This window comes from Dipodomys merriami, unplaced genomic scaffold (assembly GCF_024711535.1).
Source record: "Dipodomys merriami isolate MVZ:Mamm:240054 unplaced genomic scaffold, mDipMer1.0.p SCAF_56, whole genome shotgun sequence".
In the NCBI taxonomy this organism is placed as follows: Eukaryota; Metazoa; Chordata; class Mammalia; order Rodentia; family Heteromyidae; genus Dipodomys; species Dipodomys merriami.
The window spans coordinates 225,272-250,472 of record NW_027206135.1 but is presented as its reverse complement, the minus strand read 5'-3'; the positions used below and the strand labels follow the sequence as shown (position 1 = coordinate 250,472).

The 25,201-nt window shown below is 46.9% G+C and overlaps 1 protein-coding gene across 1 annotated transcript in view; it reads right to left on the bottom strand.

Moving 5' to 3' along the window:
- Positions 1-25,201, bottom strand: part of LOC138812152 (1-phosphatidylinositol 4,5-bisphosphate phosphodiesterase eta-1-like) — a 115,510-nt gene that overhangs the window by 40,713 nt on the left and 49,596 nt on the right. The window contains exons 3-10 of the mRNA XM_070000080.1: positions 15,607-15,753; positions 14,203-14,446; positions 12,614-12,743; positions 11,669-11,839; positions 7,108-7,201; positions 5,260-5,463; positions 4,549-4,669; positions 511-682 (exon numbers count right to left, since the gene is read on the bottom strand). Of these exons, the coding sequence (XP_069856181.1) occupies positions 511-682; positions 4,549-4,669; positions 5,260-5,463; positions 7,108-7,201; positions 11,669-11,839; positions 12,614-12,743; positions 14,203-14,446; positions 15,607-15,753 (1,283 nt within the window). The remainder of the gene's footprint in view (positions 1-510; positions 683-4,548; positions 4,670-5,259; positions 5,464-7,107; positions 7,202-11,668; positions 11,840-12,613; positions 12,744-14,202; positions 14,447-15,606; positions 15,754-25,201) is intronic.

The following is a 25,201-nucleotide window of genomic DNA, read 5'->3' as shown; positions in this document are numbered from 1 at the left end:
GATGCCATCCCTCACCTGCCTCTCGCCCACCACGTGCCGTCTCTGGAACAGCGCTTCTCACGGATACACGCGGGGGCTGATCAACCGTGACAATATATCTTTTTTTGACAGACAGTTATTGGAGCTTGAAATGGGAGGAAGAGATGTGAACAAAAGGCCTGGGCTGGGGATGTGGGGAGCTGTCTGGCTCCTGCCCCGGATGCTGCCGTCCGCACTGACAGCACAGACTCAAGGGTTACACCTGTCCCTTCACATCGTAAAGCAAAGCTCAGAATACGTAGCAACACCACAGTGACGCAGCCCCAGAACTGATGCACTGCATCAGAACTGCCTCTCCTGATGCACACACAGGTCTAGAAAACCTGTGTGCCTGCAGGCCAACCACTGCTCTTGAGAGTGTACAGGGTTCTCCCAGGGTGGCTTCCATGCCCGCACCACCTGAGTGGGGATGGGGGAGGGAGAGGGGAGAGGCCCAGCTGGCCTGGATGCCCGTGCCGTCTGGGCCATTACCTTCACCAGAACTTTGCCTTTCAAGCTCTGAGGGCTTGGGAGCTGCCTGCCGTCCCCGGCATCCACACTTGACAGGTCCAGCTTGTCCCCGAATATCCCCTTCAGGTACTGAGCAATCTTCCGTTGCTGCTGGATGCTGCAGTGGTTCTCAATGGACAGGATCACGGGGAACCTATGCAAGAGTGGGAGGGCGGCGGCGTGAGCCAGGGGCAGCACCAGAGGCCCGGACCCCCAAGTCAGTGCCCACTGCAGCCCTGCAATCTCACGACAGGAGCTGCGGCCGTGCGGGGGACACGCTGATTCTACAAGCAAGATTAGAGGCACATTAGAAATATACCGCTAAGCCAGTGAACTCTGCTAGGTGGAATGACTGAACTGTGCTCACCGTGTGAAATGATGAAGGCCAGGAGTTGGCATCTGGCAAAAAGGTGAGGAGAGGGAGCACATTATGTATGTGTTAAAAAGAATTAAAGGAATGAACGCTTAACGGGGGAGGAAAATTATGAAATGTATTTTCCTCTTGTGTGTTCAAATGCCCAGGTATTTCTGGGACCATTGCATATCATGAAACACACTCAAAGTGTGTGTACAAACACATGAAAACATATATAGATAAAGATAGAGATACATGCAGATATGTAGAGATAGAGATCAAGATATACTGATACAGATATAGACAGATATATTGATCTGGATATAGAGATAGATAGACAAATAGACATTGATACAGACAGATATAGATATATTGATATGGATATAGAGATAGGTATCTAGAGATGATACATAGATAGAGATATAGAGATATAGATGAATATTGCTACAGATACAGATATAGATATGTGGATACAGATAGTGATATACAGATATAGGTATAGATCAAGATATACATCCTCAACTTGGAAATTGCTACTGAGGATAAAATAACACAATGGACTTTGTATGTTGTGGCATCACGTGTTGGACATCTCAAAATGATTTCAGGCAGGGTTATACACTTGTCTTTAGTTTTACAATAAAAGAAGCCAAGCGTTCATGCTTCGCCAGCATGCAGGAGTCTGTACAGAAGCTGCAGGTCCCTGTAAGGTAACTGACTGCCCAGCAACTCACTGAGAGCCAGATCGGTCCACAGCCCCAGAGCGTGAGGAGCTGAGAAAGTCAGGCTTGCTCCTCAACTTTTTTCTTCAGAATGAGAAATTACTTCAAACTCAGATTTATTCGTAGTTTCTCCCATTTTCCATCACATACAAGGCATTCTTTGTCAAGAATATATAACCAACATTTAAACTGCGTAAAAACTGTTTCTCTGGACCTTTCAGAGAGGCACAAACTCCCAATGACAGCCACTGAGCTCCTGGAATGACTTTCTGTCCCTGTCAGCAAAACCTGGTACTGCAGGTGACAGAGGGCGAGGTGAACCTGGACGATGAAGCCAGCTGGGTCCTGACCAACCTAACCTGCCTTGGGACCCTAGAGTGCTGGGAAGAAAAGCCAGCATGCCAACAGGCATGATAGCTCACACGTGTAATCCCAGCTGCTCGGGCGGCAGAAGGTTAAGAGGATCAAAGTTCAATGACAGCTAGAACAAGCTATCATCTCAGCAGGGAGCATATGACTGTCCACCCAGCTGCCCAGGAGTCCCAGGGAGAAGAACCGCAACCCCAGGTCAGCCGGGGCAAGGAGCAGGACCCGATCTCTAGAAGGGAAGAAGTAAGCTGAAAGCCAGATGCTCGATGAATGGTTGAAGTGGTAACGTGCCTGCTTCTCAAGCTCAACACCCAGAGTTCAAAGCCTAGCACCACCTACCCCCAAAGGGCACCCGTGGAAAATGTAGTAAACAGGCATGGTGTTCCTGTAGAGACCTCCACACAGGAGATGAAGAGTTAAGTCGGGAGGTCCTTGGAGCGCAGAGAGGCAGCGGAGTCCACACAGCACCTCACACACACTGGGCATGGAGGAAGATCACCACCAACTCCGCCCCGAGGCGTCAGAATCAGGGTTGTGAAAAGCAACCCGAAGCTGGGCACTCAAAAACACCACACGCTAACCTGTTCTGCACCAAGGGTCTCTTTGTACAGCAGCAGTTTTTCCGCATGCTTAATTAATAAGGCCACATATTAAAAAATGTGAAAGGCCACTAACATCTAGAATATTAATTTTCTGCAACTGTAATTTTTAATTTGCTTCTTTAATTCAAAATTCTTTCTTGCATGCCTGATAAGTGGCAGGGACCCGCTAGGTCACAAAGAATGAATTACAAATGTCTAAGGCATAGTCTTGTATTTTTGGTGAGTTAGCTATTCTGTAGCTTTATTTATTTTTTGTGGGGGGGGGCACTCCTGGGGCTTGAATTCAGGGCCTAGGCGCTGTCCCTGAGTTTCTTTTGCTCAAGGCTCTTGGACTTTTCTGCCTGGGCTGGCTTTGAACTATGATCCTCAGATCTCAGCCTCATAACTACCTAGGATTACAGGTGTAAGCTACCAGCACCAGTCTGTCCTGTAGAGTTAAAACAAGCCCAGTTGTCAACAGTGGTAATAAGGCACCACAGGACAGGACAGAGTTATATTCCAGATGCTTAGGCAGGTGTGGAGGCCTCTAATCCTAGCTACTCAGGAGGCAGAGTCTGGAGGATCGTGGTTCATAGGATGCGCCAGCCGAGCAGAAAGTGAGACCCAATCTCAAAAAATAACCAACACACAAAGGACTGATAGAGGAGCTCAAGTGATAAAGCACCAACCACGTAAGACCTTTGAGACCCTGAGTTCAAACTCCAGTACTGATGCATACACACACACACACACACACACACACACACACACACACACACACACAGTCAAAGGATTAGATATTCAGGATGCTAAATTCAGAGAGAAGGGAGGTTTGAATCCGCTGGCGTGGACACGCTCTCCCTGTAGGACAGGCAGGCGGGGTGGGGGAGGGGCGCCCCAGGTGGAGAACAGCATTGGCCAGTAGTCTGCTGGTCACTGAATACAATGTCTCTGTGGAGCATTGGAGAAAAGGGCAGGGAAGAGTGGGATGCCTGCAAGGACACAAGGATTCGCTTGTGTGGAACAGGGAGCCTTGGAAGACACCAAGACAAGACTGACAACACGGGCATGGATTTCAGAAAGAAAGCATGGCACCAACCAAAAGGTCCATAAGGATGAGAGAAGTCATGGGTGCCAGAGAGACCCCAGGAGGGAGAGCAGAGGGGAATGGGGGAAGCTAGAAAGACTCACCTGTGGCAGAGGCTGCTAGTAGACAGACAAGGCTGCCCCAGCTAAGAGGAAAGAGCGAGAAGCAAGAGGAGGGTTGGCAGAAGGAGGCCACGGGCTCCCCCTAGATGCGAGGCTGTGAGGGCCAGGGCGGGGCTGGCCACGCCGAGCCGAAACCATCATGAGAATACTGAGGAGGATTTTTCTACAGAGATCTTTAACTTAGAGGAAGAGTTCTGGGGGTGTAATTAGTGAAATATCCAAAGAATGGACCAAAAATGCAATCAATTACGAAACAGTTACAATTAAGGAAGTGAGGGAGATGGACTGGAAACTCACAGGGAAAACAGAAAGAAAGAAGCAATGGCAGCCAAGGAGAAGAGAATGTAATAATGGAGCCCCAAAATGCAGGTGTTGGGGAGCAAACAGTTAAGCTTTTCCAATGCCAATGAAAATGATCAGGTGATCCTAGGATGTCGGCTGCTGCAGCACAGGACAACCAGAACAGTGGATGCCATTGGGTTTTCATACTGCCTGGAATGTGCACATTGCAACCTGTGTGTCCCGGCTTTGTGTGGAAGTTCTGTACCCTGGAGCTAGAGATTTTGAGGTCATCCTGTTCAAGGACAAGGTCTAGGAGGCAGGCTGAGGGGACAGGAGAGGAGGGAGCAGAGGATTAGAGAGAGGAGCGGGGTCCCAGGGCATTCCCCCGCAGGCCTTGCTGGCTAGGCAGTGGAGGATGGAGAGGCAGGAATAGCAGGAATGGAGAGCAGGAATGCGGGGATGGCTCGGCCTCAAGGCCGGTCGGAGCTCCGGAGGTACTCACTCATTCTTCACAAACGCATGCTTGTTGATTGTCTCCACCACGTCTCTGAAGAGAATCTTGGATGTGAGCGTGTAGCCGTGGTGAACTACTGGCTCTCCATCTGGCCCATCCCAGCAGTCAACTGCCAAAAATCAGATCTCCACATCAACCGCCTGCAGGGCTGTGTCTATCGGCACAGCAGGCTGGACACAGCAGGCACTCTTTTGGTCTAAATTTGCCACAGGAGATTATACCTACTAAACTCTGCTGAAGCTGCCAGATGGAGACAAAGGTCTTCTGGCATACTTAATAGAAACAATTGGAGATAATAACTTAACTTCTTTAAATGTTATAGTTTATGAAGATTTTAAAAAATGCTTTGTTTTTGAAATGCGTATAGTTTTACAGAGGTCTATGCTCAGAAGTAGCCTGGAATTTACCAGAAATTCTATTGGAAGTTGACCTAAGTCTAACCAAACATGACCACAGGTGTGATATTTCTTAGTGGACATCTTTGAGCTCATGGCTCCTTCAGCCGATGCTCCTCATGTTACTAATGAGGCTCTCCCTGACTGTCCACTTAAACCCGTTAAGGTTTCCACCAGATTCCTTCCCTCATCGTGAACGGCACAGTGGTTACACATTAACACCAGCTCCCTACTGGCATCTCGGCATCCCACCGATACCAACGCAAATGTGAGCCCCGTTAGCGGGCGGGGGGAGCCCACGCACCTTCCAGGCAGCGGCAGCCCTCCTGGAGCACGCGGGCGTACATGTCCACTCGGGACTGCGAGAGGAGCTGGTCCCCAGTCAGGTAGGTGTTGTGCGAAGACGCAATGTAGTAGTTGCAGAGCGGCTGGTCCATGTCCTGGCACACCTCCTGGTGCACGGGGTTAAAGATGTCACACGCAGGGCTGCGCATGAAGTTCGTGAAGCCTGCGGGAGACCGAACAGAGTGGTGTAACTTTCCACGCGTGCCTCTTAAACTCTCTGATTCAGACAAGGTCCAAGAAGATCCAAAGTGATGTTCATGACAGCTAGGACATTTGCTTGGCATCAAATAGAGGGTCAGCAAGCTGAAGCCGGAGGGGAGAGAGTGATGGAAGGGCCACTGATCAAGAGCCACTGTATGTCAACAGACATGTTGGAATGCAGCTTAGCAGCCACACTTATGCCATCTTTTGGGTGCCCACCAGGGGAAGCCATCACTCCCTAGTACAGAAAAGGCCCACATTAGTTTACCCTTTCTGTCTTTAAACTTGTTTTAAGGATATACAATTTAAAGTTGTTCCTCTTCATTTTAAATACCCTCTTATCCAAGAATAAATTCATGGAACCAAAGCCTCCTGTCAAGGCAGGGTTGTGTTCAGTGCCCGATGCCCAAATCCAGGAGTCCAGGGCCAGCCTGGACAACATAGCCCATGGCTCATAAAAACACAAAGACAAAAGAACAACAGTAGCAACAGCAAAAAAGTAAACCCTGCCAGACGCAGGTGGCTCACACCTATAATCCTGGCTACTCAGGAGGCTGAGATCTGAGGGTCATAGTTCGAAGCCAGCCTGGGCAGCAAAGTCCGTGAGACTCTTATCTCCAATAAACCACCAGAAAAACGGAAGTGGTGCTGTGGCTCAAGTGGTAGAGCACTAGCATTGAGCTGAAGAGCTGAGAGATAATGCCCAGGCCCACAGTTCAAGCCCCACAACCCACCCCCCCTACACACACACAGAGTCAACACCTTTTTCCCACAGTCACTGGGAGCACTGGAAAACAGGAGACCAACCATCCAATGAGAGAAGCCCAGCTCCAGCCTTGGGAGAAATTCCAGACATCTGGGGCACTGTAGTCCCTGATGGATACCATCTCTTCCTCATGGTTTATTCCCTACAATTAATTTCTCTGCCTCTTTTAAATGCATAGGTTTTAAACAAACATGAGGCTGTATTTATACAATTTTACTTATGTATAAGGTGCTAAGAGCTAGCTTCTGAGTGCGTTTCAGTGTGGGTAGGTTACTTAATTTCTTAGGGTCCCATTGCCTCAAGGTAACTATAGTAATGAGATTTGTGGTTCTAACAGCTTCTATAATGCTACCTAGCAGGAAAAACCAAGACAGTCACTCTCATTTGGTAAAGAAATATGTCTATTTCAAGCCAGAAGATTCCTAGGTTACTGAGTCTAGGACCAAATCTCCTCTCCTAAAGCACCAGGATGAGCTCTTTCCATGTGAGAAAAGCCCAACACTTCTTGGAATCGATCATACATTGCAGTAACACCTGAGTATGGCAAAAACAAGAAGCAAAAGTGACACTAGGGGTGAGGCTCAAGTGGTTGAGCACCAGACAAGAGCAAAGCAAAGACTTCAAGTATCTGAGTCAAGCCCTAGTACCGGCACAAAAATAAGTAATAAACAAACAAATAAAGTAAGAGAAAAATCATGGCATTTCCTTTGTAGGAAAATATAACTTTTTTTGGCTTTATTAGAATTATCTCAAATTCCACGACTATCTCTTGATTTGGCTGGAATTTAATTTAGCCAACTGAATCAAGGAAAGGGACGTGAAAGCCTATGGTTATTTTACCTTCTATGCCAAGAACATTCTTCGCCTTATTTTCTTCTGAAACTTCGAATTTCTTGATGATGTCAAGACAGTAGTCCACCGTCACATTGCTCATCTAGGCAAAAGAGGACATTAAGAGAGTGCACACAACCTAGTGAGATACACTTCTCCACACAGGAGGTGAGACACTCTTGAGGTGGTTCAAAGTGTGGAGGGATCAGTGCCACACACTGACATATACCTGTAGAGAGAGAGGTGAATCTTAACCCCGCCCCCTACTCATCTTTCCCCATCAGAGAACACCTTCAGTGATGGCACAAAATGCTCTGCCCAGAATAACAAAATAAAACCAGGGATCAATGAAAAATCCATTGCTCTAAATCCACTCACTGCATAGAAACTATCTTCAGAATAAAATGTCCCTTCCGTAAAACGACAGGTGGCTAGCCATCAGTCCATGCGAAAGGCTCGCTGTTATACAAGTGAAACTCTTTGGTGCCTGCTGGTAAATGCCCCATACCAGGTGTGCATCGATGGGACCCTCCACAGAGCAGTTCAGCTCTGGGACTCAGGAGCACAACAGCTAGCAAAAAAAACAACAGTAGACAAAAAGCCAGGGACTGCTTGTACTCATACCATCCAGCACCCACATCGGCTGAAGTACCCGCTTCTCAGCCTCTGACTGCCATAAATCTCTGGGTCTGATCCCCTGAGAGGAAATGAAACAGCTGATATTTTGGTTCCGAATCAATTCAGCCTCACAATCTAACACTGACATTTAAAATCACGAATGAATGACAATAGGGAGAATGCTATTTCATATTTCAATTATACTCCTCAAAGCTTTCACTATTGCTCAGGTTCAAGACTGGTGTTTTAGTGACATCTGTTTTTGTTTCCTAAACAGTCCATTTAACAACATTTCCTTTTCTTTTTTTTCTGCAATGGAATGAAGCTGAAGCTGCTGTATAGAGTGCTTCTTTTCCAAGCCAGGTACACCATTGTTGATACCCCTCCCCTGTCCCCCCCCCAGGGGTTTCTCGTCTTTCCTATGTACCAGCCACTGACTGGGAACACTGTAGATCAATGAGACCCCAGAACCCCCCAGGCACTCTACTGACTGGGCAGCACCTGCTCCCAGCAGCCCCATAGCCTGTCTGCTGCGTGTCAGAGAGATCTGTTTGCACATGTGCTCTTAAAGATACATCACTGCTCTCATGCCATGGAAGACTGAGTTTGCCTTGCAATATTCAGTGCTAAGGCCATTGGTGCACAGATTTGGGGACAAGAACCGGACTCACCCCTTGAGATCTAAAGAATCTCTAAACACCTCTGGAGGGAGTGGGTGAGCAGAAGATTACTTACTAGTTCAAATTTGACATACTGTAATAATGGCTTTTCCATTTATATACCGTTAATGTGAAATCAAGGTTTTCCGTATATAATATTAAGTAGTCTTTTTTTTTTTTGGGGGGGGGTCTGTTCATGGGGCCTGAACTCTGGGCCTGGGCACTGTTCCTCAGCTCTTCAGCTCAAGGCTAGCGCTCTACCACTTGAGCCAAAGCACCACTTCCAGCTTTCTTCTTTTTGCTTATGTGGTGCTGAGGAATCAAACCCAGGGCCTCAGGCATGCAAGGCAAGTGCTCTACCACTGAGCCACCTTCCCAGCCCTTAAGCAGTCTTTCTAATAGCCCTTTTAAATGCAATATGTTATCTACCTACTCATCCAGCTTTTGGTGATAGTGGGATTTGAACTCAAGGATTCATACTTTATCTTCACAAGATCTCGCTTTCTATGTGTGTTTATTTCCTCATTCCTCTCTCTTCTATCTCTTCTCTTCTACCACTGGATGTAGGACTTACTATGAATGGAAGATGATATCTCAACCTAATCACATCTATGAACATGTAAATATTTGGCACAAAGGTTCACAGGATCTGGGGGTTTGCCTGGGCATACCTGGGGTCCCTATTCAATCACTACAGCAGGACATAGTTCCCAGAGGACCTTTCTCCAATTTTTAACCTGCTGAGGAGAAACGTGGGGCTTGGGCTAACATCACTGCTAGATCTCCATGTGCTGAAGACGGGTTACCAACAAATGGTGGCTTAAAACAATGGAACTTTATTCTTTCCGAACTCAGGGCAAGGGCTACAGTTCTCTGTGGACAGGTGTTCATTTGATTTTTGCTTTCCTTCTCAGTTTCTGTGGAGGAAAAAAAAAATCCTCAAATCTAGATATATACACAACTGTGCACTTGACCAAAATAGCAAGTGCTGGGCTGCCCTGGACAGTTCCCCAGCCATTCCAACCTAAGGTTGGAATGCCACGGGCAGCTGTCAGGGGAACTCCACCAGATGGTCCTGCACGGCCTCACTGCTGTCCACTGGGTGCTGGCTGGCCTCCACGTTACTGTGTGGTCTCAGCAAGGCTAGCCTGATTTCCTACACTTCTGACATTGTGAATATAGACTCCTCAAGGCTCCCTGGCTGAAGCCCCAGAACCTACACATCACCTGTGCTGCAGTTTCTAAGCCAGCCCAGCCTCCAGAACCACCTTGCAAAGTCACACTGCATAAAGCCACAGACACAAATCCCAGAGTTCTTGGAGCCATCTTCACCACGAGTTCAGAGCTCACCCAGCACCCTTCCCCACTCCCACCCCCACCCTGAGGAGGTATTTCAGTCTGGATCTTTCTGGTCTGTCTACCTCTAGCACATGCTCTCAGTTTTATACCAGGGTGGAGGAGGGAGAGCAGCTCTTCTGTACCCTGGGGACAGAAGCCTGCCAACCTCCAACCACTACACGGGTTTCCTGCCTTATGAAACCTGTTCACCTCACTCCGGGAGCTGTCTGTGGCTCCTCCAAACAGTGGGTGGTTCTGGGGCCTCTCCTTGCCTGGGCTTAAATCTCAGTGTTCTGGGGTCTAACTTTAGGTCAGACAAGTTGCAGGACATTGCTGCTCCTCTCTCTGCCTCTATTGTCTTACACAGTGGGGAAAGCATCCCTCCTGTATTTTTGGATGGTTTCTGGATGAAAAAAATCATTCCACTTGCAGGGAGGAAGGCCACCACGAGCACAGTGTGCATCCCCAAACCAGCACCCAATGCATCCTAACACTCGACCACTAATTTCACATTTGGACAGAGGAAGCTTTCAGACAAAATGTCCTTTGGGAACTATATTTGAGGCAGCAGAAGGAGTATAATATGTAATTATGCTGAAAGCTCTCTCAAGGCTTTAATTGTGACTAAGACAACAATTCAATAGACACTGGGGGAAAGATCTTAAAGGAACTCATCTATCATGAGGAAAAGTGAAAAAGATAAACGTACACTAGCACCAAAAGAGGGTATTTACAGCAAAGAGCTTATAATTATTTCTCACAAGTGCAAGAAGATTAGAATGACAATGATTCTTAAGGAAACACTCCAATTCCATGGAGGGACAGGACAGAGATGACACATGTAGTTGTAATAAACAGCATCGGGAAACCGTTTCGCTAGAAGAATAAAGAAGCTAATGGGGCGACATTGCACAACAAGATGGATCTATGTCAGGTAAGTTACGGTCAGGAGAGGAACCTGTTGGCCCGGGAATAGAAAAGCTTTGAAAATCCCCCTACCAGTGCCTTTGATGTGTGTGTTTCACGGGAACCGGACAGGGCCCTGGCTCTTGTTTAACAGTGAGGTTTCTCCAGCTCTGTGGTGCTCCACCTCTTGCCTTTCTCTCTTCTTCTTCTGTCCATGACAAAAGCCCAGCTGGGATACCGGTGGCTCCCGCCTGTCATCCTAGCTGCTCAAGAAGCTGGGATCTCAGGATTGTGGCTTGAAGCCAGCCCACCAAAAAGCCAGAAGCAGAGAGCTATGGCTTAAGTGGTAGAGTAAGAAAGCCAAGCAAGAGCCTGTGACCCTAAGTTCAAACCCCCAATGTATTTGCACTAATGATAATACATAAAATTAAAAGATGGACATGTTCAAACACTGGCCGCCTGATCATTTATATCTATTTCTAATACTTCACACTATTAATATAAGGAGATCATTGCCGATATATTAAAAATGGAATACATTAGTTAACATTCTTTTTTGGGGGGTGGGGGATACATACATGTACACTCAGGAGAAAAGGAATAAGCCAGTGTGCAAATGATCACTTCCCCTTCCTAGAAACATTTTTTTTTTTTTGGGTCCTGTCGTGAGGCCTGAACTCTAGGCCTGGGCACTGTCCCTCAGCTCTTCAGCTCAAGGCTAGCACTCTACCACTTGAGCCACAGCGCCACTTCCCTAGAAACATATTTTACATGATTCTCAGATAAGATTTTTATGGACCTATGGTATTTACCCTTTATTCTAGGCTTCAAGTACACCCACATCTGTCTCTGAAAGACAAATGTGTATTTCTTGGCAGTATTTTTGTTGTTGGTATTGTTGTTGTTGGTGGTGGTGATAATGATGGTAGTGGTACTCGGGTTTGAACTCAAGGCTCTGTACTTGCTGTGCCAGTGCTCTACTGCTTGAACCACACCTCCAGCCCTCTCAGCAGTATTTTAAAGAACCCAGTTTGGCGATCTAATGATACCTTTTGTTCCACCTTCAAAAACTGAGCCAGCTCGTCCACCGTGAGGTGATCTTTCTTGTCACTGTAGCTCAAGAGTAACAGATAGAGGTCTCTTCTCAAGGACATCATTTTGTAAAACACACAGAACTCTTCAAAGGTCAGCGTACCCTGGTTCTCATCTGTGTCGGCTTCCTGAAAGGGGAGGAAAGCCAGACTGTGTGAGGTCTGCAATCATTGCTTCTCTGGAGATAATCCAACCCCGGTCTTCCAGATCTCAGTCTACTGAGTAGCTCACATTATAGGGACGAACCACCAGCACCCAGCTCTTCAAAAAAAAAATTACTTAATATAGTTTGTTACCATTTAAGGTATTGTTCAAAGGGGTCACAATGCCGTAAGTTAGGTAATGAGTACATTTCTCTTCTCTCTCTCTTTCTCTGTCTCTCTGTCTCTCTGTCTCTGTCTCTGTCTCTCTTTCTCTCTTTCTCTCTTACATGCGCGCATGTGCACCAATCCTGGGGCTGGGAGGGAGGGAGGGTGGGAGGAATACTGGATCAAATTTTTCCATTAATCAACTGTCAAGCAAACTGCTTATAATACTTCTAAAAGGGTAACTAGGAGAAAGTATTTGAAGCACTGAAACTGTGAATACATGTTGTTTTTTCTGATAAAACAAAGTATCTTTTTAGGAAAAAGGAGGGAAAGGAGTGTTGGAAAGGAGTAAGGGAATGATGTAGGAGATAATATCAATCGAGATGTGTTGTACTTCTGTAGTTAAAAGCTGACATGTTGAATGGCAATCCTTCAGTACAACTACTTAAAGATAATAATAAAAAAAAGTTGACTTTAATTTTTTTTAATGATACAAAACAATCAGTATTTGCTTTTAGCAAAACATACTAACCTTTCAATGACCTAACCTCAGGAGGGCTCTGCAAGGCAGTGGGGGGGGGGGGGGGGTTGTACCTGGAACATCTGGCGGACCTTCCTCCGGGGCAGGCTGACGTTGAGCTTGTGCATCAGCTGGTGGATCTCCTCGATGTTCAGCAGCCCGTCCCCGTTCTTATCCGCCTCCTCGAAGGTCTGCTTCACCCACGGGCGCAGCAGTCAAGGAAATCAACACAAAACCGCTCTCATGGAATACTCCAGACAACATTAAAAGGAGCACGGAGCCTGGGAAGAAATGCTTCCGAGAAGCCCCTGGGATCCATAGGCCCCGAGGCACTCCCCACGAGGACGGGAGAACAGACATGGGGGTGGGAATCAGGGCCAACTATCGCAAAGGCTTCTCTGACCCAAGCATTCTCACTCAACCTTATCCAAAGGAATACTAAGTGCACTGCTGCACAATCCGCCGTTTCACCTGTGGCCAGGGGGCAGCCTGCACTCCTAGCCCAAATTCCACTTGAGAAGATGGCAACTGAATTCATATATCTGTGAGGAAGCATCCTAAACTCAAGACATGTCATCTGACTTTGAATACATTATTCCTTTTCCTCATTTCCTGACCAGCTTCGCTCCATTGGAACACGGGCCTGTATCAGCATGCATAACACCAGAAGTCCTCATGGAAGAGGCCCAGAGACAGCCTGCGGCAGGACCAGACCAGCGGCACAGCTCTTCAACACCTCGTGTTCCAGGATCATCCTAGCAAAACCTCCAATGTACAGTGAAGCTGGCCCCTATCTTCTCAGAGGCCCTCTCAGCCTGTGTCTACCTGTGCAATGTTCCCCCATCCACTCCTATGCCTAAAGCACGAGACCATCCAGCTCACACAAATAAGGACGTAAAAGTAGAGGAAAGGGGGAAATGTGGCCAGGAGAGGCAGCACTGGGTCTCAAGCCCAGCTCTTGGCAGCCTCACTTACATCCCTCTCCCCCCCCCCCCCGTCCCTTCCCCCTTCACAAGGTCTCTCTACACTGTCCTCTTCCTGCAGAGTTCTCACACAGTTGGCCAAGCTTGCGATCGTTCCTCTGGTCAGCCCCGAGTGAGGAGCTGACCTCAGGGAGGCCTTCATCGGGAAACGGACGCTCAGTCTGGCTTCTCCCGTGATTTTAGGAGGGCAAGTGTTAGTAAGCAAAATGTCACTTCCTCTAGAGTTCCAAACAACTCAACGTTCACACTGTAAGTTGAAAAGAGAGAGGAGATAAAAAGGCAGAAAGAAGCTCAGGGGCCCGGAGCTGGAATTTCAGAAAGCGTCTGTTAAAGCAAATGGATTTTATGACAAGGCAGGACTTTCTTTCCTGGTCAGCGACGCTTTCCCGGGGACAGTGAATGGATGCCTCTACAATGCGGGTCTGGCTGTCTCCTACGGGAGTGAATGTCAGCCTCTGCAGAACTCTTCTGCTCCTGAGTTCACAGGAGCCTGTATCAGCGGGTTTATGTATTCCCTGACACAGGAGGGAGAGGAAGGATAAAGAGTGAAAGAAAGAGGCAGAAAGAAGAGAAGCTTTAAGTCCTAGGCCTGTGGGAGCAAACTAAACACAGCGTGCTCTTCCTCTGCCCCTGTTCATGCATAGGCACACAGGCACAGCACCGGAGGGCTAGGAGGATATTGGTCATGGGTCCGCTGCCTTTTAGCCAGGGAGTCCTCATCGCTGATGCCGGCCATCAGGTACTTGAGGCCGGTGATCCACGTGCGCGCCTCCTCGGGGTTGGAGGTGATCAGGTCCAGGGATTCCATGTGGTTCCCGTGGTAGATGGTGAAGCAGCAGCTGGGGTCAAAGCTCCCCTCAGCCTGCCGGTGGAATATTTCCGACTGCCGACCCTCCGTGACTTTGTAAATGGAGTCGATAAGAACTGTCGGAGCCAAGAGGGGCCAGGGCAGAAGACAGGTGGAGGCCATTACTTGAAGTGGTTGGGAAACAAAAGCAAAACCACCCTGCTTGAATGCATGTATCAACAAGCTGCTGTCATTCTAAGTCCCGCTGGGAAACACTGACCCTGTTTCCTTCAAGGAAACATTTTTACATATATTGAAACTCAGTGAAAACCAATAGATACTCCCCACTCAGAGTTCACCATCAGCCTCCTAAGTTTCCAGCCTGCAGACATAGGCTTCGCCCCAACGACTGGCTTCCCTGTTCTCCAACATACAGAGGGAATGTGGCAGCACCTCTCAGTCCCTGTAGCTAAGTGAGCTACCGTAATGGTAAACTTTCTACTTATATCCATCTGCCTGTCCACCCAGACATTCAGCCAACCAACCACCCATCCATCCATTCCTGCACCCATCCATCCATTCCTCCATCCATCATCCACCCATCCATCCATCCATCCATCTATCCATCCATTCCTCCATCCATCATCCACCCATCCATCCATTCCTCTATCCATCCATCATCCATCCATCAATCCATTCCTCATCCATCATCCACCCACCCATCCATCCATCTATCCATTCATTCTTCTATTATCCATCATCCACCATCCATCAATCATCCATCCACCCAGCCAGCCAACTACCATCTATCTATCCATCCATTCCTCTATCCATCATTCACCCATCCGTCCATCCATCCTAATGGTTCTGCTTCATGAATTCTGACAATATGTAGGAGAGAAGTTAAAACCAGGGATCAGTTAACCATTTTTATTGAGTGTAGTTACAACAGTGGTGCTAACTCATTAAATAGCTGACCGTACTTAGAATATCACAATATACTTCAAAGGCTGTTGGATTTATATCATTTAACTTTTATGAGAAAATAAAAAGTCCTCAAATCTATAACCTCACGTTCTGATTTAAAACCACATCATACTCCAACACAAGAAAAATATGAGCTTTTATAGCATTCATAAGTTATATGGATTTGAATTCCCCACAGAATGTCACCATTTACTGACCCCAAACTTGCAAAACTATGGGTGTTCCACAGACCTGAGTTCCCTAGAGCCTACCAGCATTATCCATGTGTTACCATGGCAATCCAAGCAAAGTATGTGTCAGTTAGATTTACTTTTTGCCTTCTCGCTCTTCCTGGAGGGCCGCCATCGGAGACGTGTCCGGTGCTCGTCCAGATAGAAGAGCCGGACCAGCCCTTTGGTCCCACGCTTCAGTTTGATCATCTGCGTCCCGGACTGCATGACACTCATGCATCTTTCAACTGCAAAAGAGACCCAAGGCCAATCAGCTGCTATGTAGTACACATGTGTACTGCTGTGCAGAGCACAGAGTCAAATAAAACTTCCCAAAGGCTGCAGCAATCGGAAGAGGTAACAGGAAAGAGAATGAATTCATCAAGCTTACACCACCAACAATAAGAAAACTTACTGACAAAAATAAAATTCTGCTTCCAAGTAAAGAATGTATCTTTTCTTCTGTTTTCTGAAATGCATGACCACTTGAACTTAGGTTTTCAAAGCAAGTTTTTTTATAAATCTTGTGTGTTTTTATACAGCCAGATATAAAAACAACATATAATGATATCTTCTCCTGACTTGTTTGCTTTGTTTTTCTTTCTTTCTTTTTTTGTGGTGCTGGGACTCAAACTCGGGGCTTTGTGTATACTGAGCATTGCTCTGACACAGAACCATAGCTCCAGACCAATAAAAATATTTTTTTATTTTAATTTTAATTTTTATTTTTTGTGAACATACTGCAATAAAAATATTTTAATGCGCAACCAACAGAAACAAATTTGGCAAAATGCCAAGAACTGTTTAAGTTGGATTATAGTTACATGTAGTCTTGGATTATTATATTTTTATGTTTGTAAACACTTAAATGTTTAAGAAAACAACAGATTTTTTAATATAAAACATTTGTTTTAAACTGCTGAGATTTTTTCGCAACTGAACTCAGATAAGGTCCAAATCAGTTATAGTCTTACTTAAAGCTGTAATTTAAATCCCATCTGCCTTGAGAAGAATCCTGCTGAATATGTCTGCTGTTTTTGCTTGTTTCTGTGTCTTAGAAGCACTCCTCAGCAATTCTGTGCACCTTGGGTGACCTGTCCATCACCCGAGTAAAGAACAGGCACCTGACTTTGGTTTAGAGCAAATTAATCTCCTCTCCAAGAACACAAACCCCAAGCCAGTCCCTGCCTGATAGAGCAGAGACGTTTCTACCATCAAGCCTTCACACCTAGGTGTTCTGATGAAGCTTCCCTGAGATACCACCCTTGTCACCATTCTTATTTTTCTCGAGAATGACAACGGATTTCCCTCCCAACTCTGAAATCGCGGCAGTATCCTTTCAAAGCACTCTTTTCATTTTTAACATGTCAGCCAGAAATAGAGCACTGGAAATCTTTTCCTCTGAGTCTCAGTATGCAGAAGCCAGTAAAAAGGACAGAAGAAGACACACTATAAATAAACCTCAACAAGGTGACACTTCAGCTCTTTTGGCTAAGTCTCTTGCTCTTTTTTACTAGGAAAGAAAATCTCATCCAATAGCAGTACAGTGCACCTACTACGTACCCACTGGAGTGAATATTCACACACCACAGGCACTGTTTATTCTGTGAAGAGCCTTCTCTTACCAAAGTGAAATCAAGGAGAAAATACATCAAATTAAGTGTAGTTTCAGGACCCAATAGTGTATGAAGGTGAAACATAGGTTGCCTTTACTCATATAAACTTGAACTATCAAATACTCAAGTAATGAAATTATTACTTAATTTATTAACTGGATTACTGATTCTCTGGGAGTTTAGTATCTGAAGCTCTCTGTTTTCTCCCCTTCTTGCAGGGTATCTTGTCAGCCTGGTAACTACCATTATTTTTCTTTTTATTATCTTCGTTGTACAGGAGTTGTGATTTAACAAAGCAGTTTATGAGTATAATATATCTTGGTCAGTGTCAATCCTTTCAACATTCTCACCCATCCCTCCTCTACCTACCCTTTCCCTCATTCCTAAAACTGTAGGGTTTACACTGCATTCTCCTCCCTTCTCCTCTTCATTCATTTACCCCTTCCCCTCGGCCCCACCTTACCCTTGCATATATACTTCCTAGTGTTGTGTTTTGTTTGGTTCCACCGAGCTTTGATTTTGCCTTTTAAGGAATTGCACTATTTGTGATCTCCCTTGGATTTACCATATTTCAGTTCATACCTTTGTATATACTTGTATACCACCCAATGCATTTACTTATAAGTTTATAAGCTAAATCCAGCTTCCACATAAAAGAGAAAACAAGCCACCCTTGTCTCTCTGAGCCTGACTTGCTTCACTTAGCTCCACGGCCTGCGCACAAGGTCTAGTGCTTCCCACTTCCTTCCTGAGGTATACTCAAAGTTTAGGTCTTTGATGAAGAGCCTTGATATGGTATGATGATTTGGGGACAGGGTAAGAGACAGGGGTCTATTTCTAGTTATTCCACATGTGGATCATCTGTTTTCCCAGCACCATTTGTTGAAGAGACTATCTTTCCTCCAAAGCATGTTTTGTATGATTTGTCAAAAAAAAATCAGATGGCTGTAATTTCAAAGATTCATTTCTAATCAGTTGGTCTTTGGACCTCTTTTTGTGCTATGCAGTTGTTGTTCATAATGGCTGTGTAGTTGAATATGAAATTCAGTATTGTGGTAACTCCAGCACTTCTCCAAAGAAGTCCAAATGGTCAATAAATACACAAAGAAAGGCTCAATGTCCTAGCCATACAGGAAATGTAAATCAAAGGACATTGAGGGAATGACCATCATAAAGAACACAAACAACTGGGCTGGGAAGGTGGCTCAGGGGTAGAGTGCTTACCTGGCATATATTAAGCCCTGGGTTCAATTCCTCAGCACCACATACATAGAAAAAGCCAGAAGTGGTGCTGTGACTCAAGTAGTAGAGCACTAGCCTTGAGCTAAAGAGCTGAGGGACGGCGCGCAGGCCCTGAGTTCAAGCCCCAGGATTGGCAAACACACACACACACACACACACCCCACAGCAGATGCTGGCAATGATGTGGGGGAGAGAGAACCCCATTACACAGCGGGAGGGAGTGTGAACTAGGGCAACCACTATGGAAACAAGCATAAAGGTTTCTCAAAGAACTAAAAATGAAACAACTACCCTACTAACCAACCTACTATCCGGACATACCAGTCATGGGCATTTATCTTCAAAATGTAAGCTGTCACTATTCACAATGGCTGAGCTAGGGAAACAGCGAGGTCCTATAACTGAGGAATAGATGAATGCAATTACCTGTTACTCAGATAAAAAATAAAAGAAATTAGCTAGGCACTGGTGGCTCATACCTGGAATCCTAGTACTCCGGAGGTGAGATCTGAGAATCTTGGTTCAAAGCTAGCCTGGGCAGGAATGTATGTGAAACTCTTAACTCCAATTAACCACCCAAAAGACAGAAATGGAGCTGTAGCTCAAGTGGAAGAGAGACAACCTTAAGAGAAAAACAAAAAAACTAAGACACAGCACCCAGGCCCTGAGTTCAAGTCCCAGTCCCAGCACACACACACACACACACACACACACACACACACACACACACACACACACACACACACACACACACACACACACACACACACACAGAGTCTGACTGCAGTACAGTATATGCATGTGTGAGACACTGAAAGGAAGGAAATGTTTGAAGAATTAACAGCACTTTAACAACAAGGAATATTAGGAAGTGGAAGTGCCCTGCCTGTTGCTGTGGGTTCTAATGGAAGGGAGGGAAGAGAGAGGGTAGAAGAGGGCAAATGTGATCAAAATATTGTATGTACCTGTGTGAACCTGAAGCTTACTGAGGTTTGAGAAGGGGGATGGGAGGAGGAAGAATGACAGAGGGGTGACCCTGATGCAGATCCGTTGTATCTATTGTATGCATACGTGGACGTGTTAAAGCGGAACCCACGAACAACCTACTGAGGTTGAGATGAGAATGACAAATACTCCTTAAGAAAACTGGGTCAGTGGCCTGTGTCCACACGTGTCAGTCATGCAAGAGGATGCGGACTCAAGCTCAGCACCACCAGAAAAATAAGTTAGACTCAAGCGTTCTTTGTGTAAAAGGAAGCAATGGTGGAGATCAAATACTCGCCCAGCCATGTCTAAATCATTTACATGTCAGCACAAGTCAGATTCTCCATGGTCCACCTCCAGTGGAGATGTGAAACAGCATTTTCTACCTCAGTAAGAGCCCTGCTCCGCCTGTGCTGTATGAGCAGACGGCACAAAAGAGGCCAAACAGGCTATCCCGCAGGTACACAGAGGTGACTCCGAGCCCTACATACATCCCATACATCTCCTTCCTGGCACACTCGGCAAATGGCTTCAAATGAAGACCAAGACACACACAGCCCCTGTGATCCTGTATCCTCCCCCAGAGCAGCTTTCATATTTAGAAAACCAGTTGTTTGCATTTGAGGCAACAATGTCTACGAAATAGAGAAACTAATACTGTAGAGAGCTGCGTGCAGCTGCACCTTAAAGATGGCGCTGGCTTCCGCCCTCCGCCTTCCCGATGGCGAGTGCTCTCCGTGGTAAACAACTCCTTATATGGCTAAGGCAAAGAATCTGGCTTGCTTTTACCTGGACCTATTGGTGGTTCCCACGTGGCGTATCAGGGTTGGCTACCCAGCGGGTACTTAAGGCTGTGTGGGATTCTCCCCGGAGTCAGAAGATTGCTCAAAGGTCCTGAATAAACTGCTGAGAGAAGAGCTCGGTGTTGTGTCTTCCTTGCTGGTCGAGGTGGTCGTGACATAATACTTATCAGCCCATGGCCTACCACGCACACACCTGCCGGCCACTGCCTAGCACACACACACACACACACACACACACACCTGCCGCCCACTGCCTAGCACACACACACACACCTGCTGTCTACTGCCTAGCACGCACACACCTGCTTCCCACCTCCTAGTACGCACATACCTGCTGGCCTACCACCTAGCACACACACCTGCCACTCACTGCCTAGCACGCCTGCACCTGCTGCCCACCACCTAGCACACACACACCTGCCGCCTACCGCCTAGCATGCCCACACCTGCTGCCCACTGCCTAGCACACACACACCTGCTGCCCACTGCCTAGCACGCCCACACCTGCCGCCCACCGCCTAGCACGCCCACACCTGCCGCCCACCACCTAGCACACACACACCTGCCGCCCACCACCTAGCACACACACACCTGCCGCCCACCACCTAGCACACACACACCTGCTGCCCCACCGCCTAGCACGCCCACACCTGCTGCCCACCACCTAGCACACCCACACCTGCCACCCCACCACCTAGCACGCCCACACCTGCTGCCCACCGCCTAGCACGCCCACACCTGTCGACCCACCTCCTAGCACGCATACACCTGCCGCCCACCACCTAGCACACACACACCTGCTGCCCACCACCTAGCACACACACACCTGCTGCCCCACCACCTAGCATGCCCACACCTGCTGCCCACCACCTAGCACACCTGCACCTGCTGCCCACTACCTAGCACGCCCACACCTGCGCCCCACCACCTAGCACACACACACCTGCTGCCCCACCACCTAGCACACACACACCTGCTGCCCACCACCTAGCACACCCACACCTGCCGCCCCACCACCTAGCACGCCCACACCTGCTGCCTACCACTAGCACGCCCACACCTGCTGCCCACTGCCTAGCACACCCACACCTGTCGACCCACCTCCTAGCACGCACATACATGCCACCCAGTGCCTAGCATACCCACACCTGCTGACCCACCGCCCAGCACACACGTGCTTCTGTCTGCCACGCTCCAGACAGACATCCACCTGTTTGCTAATGGGCTGCACTGGTTGGAATCATGATAGCCAAGCCATGTGCTTTTCTCATTTGTATTATAAACAGCTTTCCACGTTTTAACACAGTCCTAATAATTATCGTTTAATGGCTGCCTACCAGAGCATAAATATTTAAGGAGCAGAACAGATGAGTCAAGGACTATATTCCTAACTTTATTACATAATTAGAGCTTTAAAAGCCTTAAGGGGACCTCATCTGTGAAAGGAAAGGCATAACAATGTGCTGGCCAGTCCTCCAAATGCAGGGCCTTTGAAGGATTAGATCAAGGCATCCTGGCACAATCAGCTTACAATAAGTACAATGTCCTTAGGGATTTTCGGTTCACTAAGCCTCTAAGCAGCAGAGGCTGTTAAGAAAACAAAAACAAACAATAAAAATAAATAACTCCTTCTGACTTAAAGGAACATGCAGAAAGTACGTATCATTAGGACGGTCCAAGAATGTCAGTTGTCTGAAGAGGGAGGGGCAGATTCTCCATCTGTGTCTGCATCAGAGATAACGCATGGTTAGGAAATGTCCTACACACTACCTCATGCTGATCTTTTTTAGCAGCTTTCCTGATGTACATGGCATGGGATAAGATTCATACATGATTATATCTTCAACTTGACAGCACCATCCACATAGACAATGCCACAGTCTAACCGTAGAATAGTCCCAACATCGCAAGAGCGGTCCAGCTCTCGGCCCAGCCCAGGACAAGCATGTCCTGCCTTCTGCCTCTCTGCCTGGGCCTTTCCAGGGCACTTAACACAGGAGAGCTCACCAAGTACAGGCTTCTGTGCCCGGCTTCTTGCATTCAGCAGGCAATCTCTGAGCTTCCTAGGAGGGAGATGTTATGTTTGTGACTTGTTTCCTTCTTTCATCTCCCCCCGCACCACACTGAACCTCTTCTGCCAGAACTTAAGGTAACAATGACATCGAATAGGAAACAGGCTGAAAAGAATAACAAGTACATGGGCAGGAAGGAGCACTCTATTACCACACAAATGAGGAAGACCAGCTCTATGAAGGACATGGAGTCAAGAGGAGGGGACTACATCCAAACACACAGCTAGAGCATGTACTACTGTTTGTCTAAGAAAAATGAGACCTTTATAATTAGCTACATATGGTTACAAAAAGACACCCAAGAAAGATTAAACCAGATTACAATGGACCTGGTTTCCTTCAGGGGAGGGGGAATCTCACAGAGAGGAGATGGAGGGAAATGGGCTTCTCTCAGAATCCTGTCTCCTTAACAAGAAGAGCAAGGAGGGAGGGAAATACACACACGAACACACACGTATGAATGTGTGTGTTTATGAGTGTGTGCTTAGGTATAGGCACATATTTTCCTGCCCTGGACTTTTCCAACACACAAAAGTCAGATCTGTTCTCAAGGTGCCCTTGAGGTTTTCACATACAAGGTCACAGTGAGACCCTGGCACCCAACTGAACATCAGCAGGCAGACTGAAATGGCAGGTTGAATTGGTTTGCTATCAACTGCTGTATTTTCAGGCTTCACATGCCAGTGAGGTAGCAGCAGAAAGAGACTAACAGTGAGAACCATTTCATCTCTGTGGAGAAAGCTCTCAACAGAGTGTCTTCAAAAGGAAGGAGTGACTCCCTGAAATCCTCAAAGAAGTAAAGGGCGCATTGGCCTCATTCTTAGCACACAACCAAATCCTTTCCCGGTGCACAATGTGTGCTGGGAGGTCAGGTGTGTGGGGGTCTGGGGTCGTTGTCCCAAGGGACAGGCTCTGGCGATGATACCATCACTCACTGCTCTGTGGCTTCTCTAGATCACCCAACACCTTCCTTTCCAAAGCCTAAAAGGCATTTTCCAGAAATTTCTGTCCTTTATAGAAACACTGATCTTGCCTTCAAATATGTCACTTTCTTTCCACAAGATAATGTTGCAGCTCTTCTGAAAGTCTTTTAGAATTGTGTGTTATGTATGTGTGTGTGCATGTCTGTGTGTCAGGGGCTTGAACTCAGGGCCTGGGCACTGTCTCTGAACTTCCTTTGCTCAAGGCTAGTACTCTACCCCTTGAGCCACAGATCCACTTCTAGCTTTTATGTGGTTAATTGGAGATATGAATCTCATGAACTTTCCTGCCCTGTCTGGCTTTGAACTGCAATCCTCAGATCTCAGATTTCAGCCTCTTGGATTGGTAGGATTATAGGCTTGAGCCACCAGTACCCAGCATCTGTTTTTGATTTGTTTGTTGGTGTTTTTTTTTTTTTTTAACAAACCAACATCTGTGTGTCTTACTACAAGCTTGAACTTCTAAATGAACCTTTGTATAAAACATAACTTCCCGGGCTGGGAAGGTAGCTCAGTGGTAGAGCACTTGCCTTGCATGCATGAGGCCCTGGGTTCGATTCCTCAGCACCACATAAGCAAAAGCAAAAAAAGCCAGAAGTGGTGCTGTGGCTCAAGTGGTAGAGCACTAGCCTTGAACAGAAGAGCTGAGGGACAGCACCCAGGCCCAGAGTTCAGGCCCCATGACCGGACCCCCCCCCAAAAAAAATATGTGTGTGTGTATGTGTGTATATATATATATATATATTTATTTATATATATATATGTTTATATATATATATATATATGTATATCTTCCCTTCCCCAGGCTTGTGCAGACAGCTCACAGGGCCTTCAAGTCAAACCTCGGCTTAGGAGCACCAGGAGGCACACACTCTTGCTATGTTTTTTGGGGGTTTTTTTGGTCAGTCGTGGGGCTTGAACTCTGGGGTTGGGCACTGTCCCTGTGCTCTTCAGCTCAAGGCGAGTGCTCTACAACTCGAGCCACAGTGCCACTTTCAGTTTTCTAGTGGTTTATTGGAGATAAGAGTCTCACGGACTTTCCTGCCCGGGCTGGCTTTGAACTGTGATCCTTAGATCTCAGCCTCCTGAGTAGCTAGGATGACAGGCGTGAGCCACCGGCGCCCAGCACACTCTGGCTATGATAAGACTCCCTCCTCTGCTCTGCGGGGAGGACCCCAGGGAACTTCCTGATTTCCTTTTCATTGCCTAAGTCACTCCTACGGAGGAGAGAAGATTGCTCAAAAGTCTCTTAGAAACCAATTGGTTACCAGCAGCATTTTGGCATTGTGTGCAATGGTGCATGCATGTGTGCGTGCTCTCACATCTGCAAAGTAGATAAGTACCTGTGACAAGATTTAGGTCAAAGAAAGGCACAAATCAATTAGTACATTTTAAGATGCAAACCTTCGCCGGGCGCCAGTGGCTCACGCCTATAATCCTAGCTATTCAGGGGGCTGAGATCTGAGGATCCCAGTTCAAAGCCAGCCCAGAAAGGAAAGTCCGTGAGACTCTTATCTCCAATAAGCCACTACCGGAAGTGGCACTGTAGCTCAAGTGGTAGAGTGCTGGCCTTGAGCTGAAGAGCGCAGGGACAGTGCCCAGGCCCAGAGTTCAAGCCCCACGACCAACAACAACAACAAAAAAGATGCAAACCTTCTTTTATTAAGTCCTTCCATGTAATGGTGTTTTCCTTTCCAATAAGACCTATTTTATACACAGCACAAGTTTCTGTTCCATATGCTTTATACATGGGAATGAGAAGCAATGAATGCAATGCTAACAAGAATTTCCAACAACAGGGTCCTGTTGGTTTTACTTACTGTTATCTCATGGGGAGGAGGGATGGGAATAATATTTAGAATATTAAGATTACAGGGGTGGGTTTGCATAGTGTGACTCTTGTAAACAATGAAGGGCATGTTAACAAAATGAAGCTGAAGGGAGGGAGGGAGGGTTCAGGAAGGAGGGTTAACCCATGGAGGGAGAAATGGTGGATGAA